The sequence below is a fragment of the Pteropus alecto genome, unplaced genomic scaffold (assembly GCF_000325575.1).
Source record: "Pteropus alecto unplaced genomic scaffold, ASM32557v1 scaffold188, whole genome shotgun sequence".
NCBI lineage: Eukaryota > Metazoa > Chordata > Mammalia > Chiroptera > Pteropodidae > Pteropus > Pteropus alecto.
The window spans coordinates 640,261-645,206 of record NW_006441954.1 but is presented as its reverse complement, the minus strand read 5'-3'; the positions used below and the strand labels follow the sequence as shown (position 1 = coordinate 645,206).

Sequence of the window (4,946 nt, the reverse complement as noted above, 5' to 3'; positions counted from 1 at the left end):
GGTAACAACAAGTTATAAACCTACAGCCTATTCTTCTTGAAAGAGAAAAGAAAAAAAAGCGTGCTAGGATTTTGGCCTGAAAATTGATGTCTTTTATATACCTAAATCATTTTCAGTTAAATACCATTGTTTTGTGGATTACATTAATCTGCTATAGATCGTAAATTCTCCAGGGCAAGATCTTGTCTTTCCAGAGGTTGTATAAAATGATGCAGACACTTTTAGCACTCCTGATATAACAGATGGTTATTATTTATAACAAAAGGATAAGAACAATGGCAGCCTCATCACATGTCTTAGAAGCTTGATGTACAAAAGGAATCTCATTATATACATATTGTAATCCCATTACAACATATTGTAAAGGTATGCACGTTTCTTCCTGGGAAAACCTGATAACTCATTCCTCTAACTCTAGAAAACAGACTAGTGAGAGTTAAGTCTAATTATGTAAAGATTCTTTGCTTTACAAGACAGTTTTTCTAAAGAGTCTTTAAATAGCCAGATCCCTTTTTGGAGTATTCAAAATTGGATTTGCTTTACAAAATGTTTAGACTCAACTTTTCAGGAGCAAAGAGAATATACAAAAATGGGATATTGTATGTCAGATGTCAATGGCAAAGTCTCCGTGATCACAGTGAAAACAAGGCTCACCCTTCCATCTCTGAATCCATCAAAGTCAGAACATCTAAATATGGCAGGTGGCTTTTACAGGGCATTAGGTGCCCTCATTCCAGGCAGAAAAGCTAAGCCAGCATCGGGGTCATTTGCCATCATTAACTGCGTGACTCTGGCAGCCAAGGGCATTAATCTGTGCTCTGAGCAATCATGCATTATTCAGCATGTACTGAACTATTCACTTAAATAGGGATACTTTTTTTTTTTAATTGAGACACTTATAAAGAAAAAGCTGGTGACTTTTATTCAAATAAATGGGAACAAAATTATAAGTTGTGGACAGAAAGAGAAAAAGGAGAAGTTGAAGTAGGACTAGATAGGAACACAAGATTAGAAGGAGGGACTCACCTCCCCTCCTCCCCCACCCCTCAGATCACAGACAAACAAATGTTCCTCCCCATATCAAACTCTCTTTTTTTTGCAAAACCCTCTGCTTGCAAATACAAGCAAATAGATAGGTATCAGCAGTTATTTCTTGCTGTCTCTTAGTTCTGATGCATAGCAGGAATACAGCAGCAATGTATACTGCATTACTCAATTTAGTAAGTAAGAACTGCACAGGCACTGTTTGACTCAACTATAGGAAGAATACTAGACCCTGAGGAAAGAAGGAAATGTATATTTAATAATCTAAGTGCCATCGAAGACTTTACAATGTTTTTATGTGCTATTCCAATATGGCTTCTCCAGTAGAAAAATGAGAATACTTCGTTTTAAAGTGGTTACTGTAACCAAATGCACTATTTAGGTTTTCCAAGAATTCTAAACCAGTAGTTGATTAGTCCCTGTTCAGATTCAGGCAGGCTGATGAGACTCTTTCAGGAAGTTCTATCCATTGTGCTGAAAGGCTCTTGTTAATACAACAGCAAAGGCACTGAGCACTTCAACAGCTTTAGGGCCAACAAAGGGATACTTTGTAAGAGCACAATACTCAGAATTTTCACAGGACAGTTCATATCTGCACTCCTATGAGCGATTTTCTGTCTCCCTGCCATGTAGGCTGTGTGTGTGTGCTTTGCGCGCCTAGATTATCAGAATAGGAATGGATCTTGGGCTTGGGGATGAGTGTGTTAAGGGAAGAGAGGAGGGACATGGGTCAGGTGAAGCGAAAAATAAGTTGGAGACTCTGGAGGAAAGGAAAATGGTTAATTTGGATTGTTTAATGTTAAATACACGATCGGGTTTGTAATTCAAGTTCTGCCACACTTGCGTTCATTAATGCCCCTTTCACGTCTCTTGAGTACGCAGCTTGTGTTCAGAACCAGGCCAGCATAGGCAGGACTGGGGAGGGAAGCCATTCTCTTTAGCTGAGGGAGAAAATTCTAATGTGCACCCTGAGGGGAGATGGATCTCTAGAGTGTAAAAATGTGTTCCTGAGACCAAATGGGAAAAGGTTTAAGGTGAGGAATCGGGCAACCAGAAAACTGAAGCTTCAACCCTTGCTAGGCGTAGGGGTGCGGAAGGCGGGTTGCTCACAGGGTGGGGGTTGGAGAGTGCTCCTCATAGCCCCTGGGCAGGGGAAGGGCAGAGGACTGGGAACGTGTGTGGCAGAGGCTTGCTCTGCCAGGACGAGATGTTGGAGTATGAGGGTGGGGTGGGGGCCTGGGGGGTGGCTTGGAGCCCTGGTGGTGGCTGCCTGACGTCACCGGCCTCTCTGGCAATAGGCTGCGAGCTGAGCTCCCCGAAGCGGCAGCAGCAGCGGCGGCAGCACGGCTTGGTCTCTGGCCCCTTCACTCCGCGCCTTCTGCAGCCGCCACTGCAGCCGCGCGGCACGGCTCCCTCCCTACAGCCAGCTGGTGGCCCCAGGTAAGGGATACGGTGCGGCTAAAGGCTCGGGGCACCGGGGCGGTAGGGTGGCCGGGCGCGAGTGGGTAGGACAGACCAGGCGGCCTGCGCAGGCACTCCTGGCCGTAGCTTCGGCCCCCGCCCCTGTCCAGGCTTGCGCGCCGCCTCACTGCTCTGCAGTGCAACAGTTTGCAGCTGCCTTTTGAGAGCGACAAGGGGCTGTGCTGCTCTCTGCAGGTTTACCTGGTTCTGGTCCCTGGAAAAGCCTCGGGGCCCTCGGGCTGAGGCTGGGAAGGCCGAAGAGAAGGTCGGGAACCCAAACTTTGCAGGCAGGAACCATCCCCCTTCAGTTTCCAGCCCCCTAGAAAGAAGCGAGATACTGTCAAGTGGGGAGAGGGTACACAGGGAAATGGGGAGACGGGGGGGCGGTTGCGGAGATGAGCTTTAGCTGAGCGGTGTTTCAGCTGCTTTTTTTTTTTTTTTTTGGTTGGGGGGAGGTACCAGAGAATAAGGCTGGAGAAAGGATGGAGCGCGGTCCTGCGCGTCAGCCACAGCGGTGGACAGAGGCGGAGCGGGATGTGGTGCCAGGGGACCCCTATGGGAATCGGACCTAAGGGATCTGACATCGTCTGGAAAGGGAGAGTCAGGAAGTGGAGGGAAGAGAAGGGAGGACTGCGTACCCCGAGCTGGCTTGGCGACCTGGAGTGAGTGCTGGAAAGTGTAGGATCCAGGGAAAGACATCCACTGAGAGGGTGCAGGAAAAAGGAGGGGCAGCGTTCTGGGAAGCGGGGACCACAATGCGAGGTGGCTTCATGTCTGTTGTAATTAGAAAGTTGTGCAGGGCGCAGGGAGGCTGCCTTATCTGCTGAGTAATCGTCATCTCTGCGGTGCGGGCGCAGACCCCTTCCCTGGTAGTGGCTGGAACCTAAAGCTGGCGGCTCTGGTGTGCGGCCAGGGACGGGCGGGCTGGGGTCCTCCGGCTGCGGAGACGACGGGCAGTGTCCAGCTGAGGCAGTGTGCCTAAAGGGCAGTTTTGCAGTGGCGCTGATCTTCCGGTCCTCCGCACTCTCTTGAGCAACGACAGGGATCCTAACTAAGCCTGTTCTCTTTGCAGCCTGGTGCCTTGGCAAAGGAAAAGGGAGCGTGGACACGCGTACAAGGCGGGTCTGGAGAGGATCTCCCGGGCATCGCTCGCTCCCCTGCCAGCTTGCTTGCCTGCAGTTGCTCCCTCAGTCCTTTGCTCGCACGCGCATCCACTCCCATACCAGGGAGTAGTTTGGGGCGGCGTGGGCTCTCTCCTCTTCTTGGCCAGTGGAAACGGTGTGCCCAAGAGAGGAAGTCTGGTGGGCTTGGCCCCTCCCAGCCCAGCGCCAATGAGTGCCAGGGCGCCAAAGGAGCTGAGGCTGGCGCTGCCGCCGTGTCTCCTCAACCGGACCTTTGCTTCCCCCAACGCCAGTGGCAGTGGCAACGCAAGTGCCCGTGGTCCGGGTGCAGGCAGTGGCACCTGCATTACGCAGGTGGGACAGCAGCTCTTCCAGTCCTTCTCCTCCACGCTGGTGCTGATTGTCCTAGTCACCCTCATCTTCTGCCTCATCGTGCTGTCCCTCTCCACCTTCCACATCCACAAGCGTAGGATGAAGAAGCGGAAGATGCAGAGGGCTCAGGAAGAATACGAGCGGGATCACTGCAGTGGCAACCGTGGCAGCAGGGGGCTGCCCCCAGCGGGCGACCAGGCCCCTGCCCCTGTAAAAGAAACCCGGCTGGAGAGGCAGTCCCGGGACTCCGCCTTCTGTGACCCCTCCAACGCCTCCTCCTCCCCTTTGTCCCCTGGCCTCCCGTGCCAGGGTCCCTATGCTCCTCCGCCTCCGCCACCGGCCCCCAGTCCTCAAGGAGCACATACAGCCTCCTCCTGTTTGGACACAGCTGGCGAGGGCCTTTTGCAAACAGTGGTACTGTCCTGATTGCTGAGCCCCTCTCCTCTCCCCTTCCTTGTTTCCAGCAAATTTACCGTCCTAGCTTTTTTTCCCCCTCCGTTCTTGCTCTTTCACTTTCCTCTGGCCTCTCTTTCCTCTTCCTTCTTTCCTTATCTGCCCTCCCCTTACTGTTTCTCCTTCGCCGAGGCACTGTGCGGTACTTGTAAATATTGGGCAAGGAAAGTCTCGGAAGAAGAAATAACACTGATAAGAATACTTTATTATTAATATTTATAGTAATTATTATAATACTAATAACACAATCCAAGCGCATGACAAATCACATAATTTCTCATTGTCAATGAAAGATGCGTCTTTCCTCTCCACCTTGCGCCCCCCACAATAAGGAGGAGAAACCGCACAAGCTACCAAATATATAACAGGCATTGACCCCACAGCAAAGGGAGTGGAGGGGGCCCGGTGTGTTGTACATAGCTGTCAGGTTAAGGTTTAGTTACCTTCTTTACCCTTCACCCCCTCAAGGTTTCACTTTTCCTTCAGCTTTCCTCT

At 50.7% G+C, this 4,946-nt stretch overlaps 1 protein-coding gene across 1 annotated transcript; it reads left to right on the top strand.

The window, feature by feature from the left end:
- The first annotated feature begins 3,836 nt into the window (after positions 1-3,836).
- On the top strand, positions 3,837-4,424 carry CUNH11orf87 (chromosome unknown C11orf87 homolog). Its single transcript, XM_006919124.1, has one exon. It carries the CDS (start codon positions 3,837-3,839, stop codon positions 4,422-4,424), a length of 588 nt encoding a protein of 195 aa, XP_006919186.1.
- The last annotated feature ends 522 nt before the right edge of the window (positions 4,425-4,946 follow it).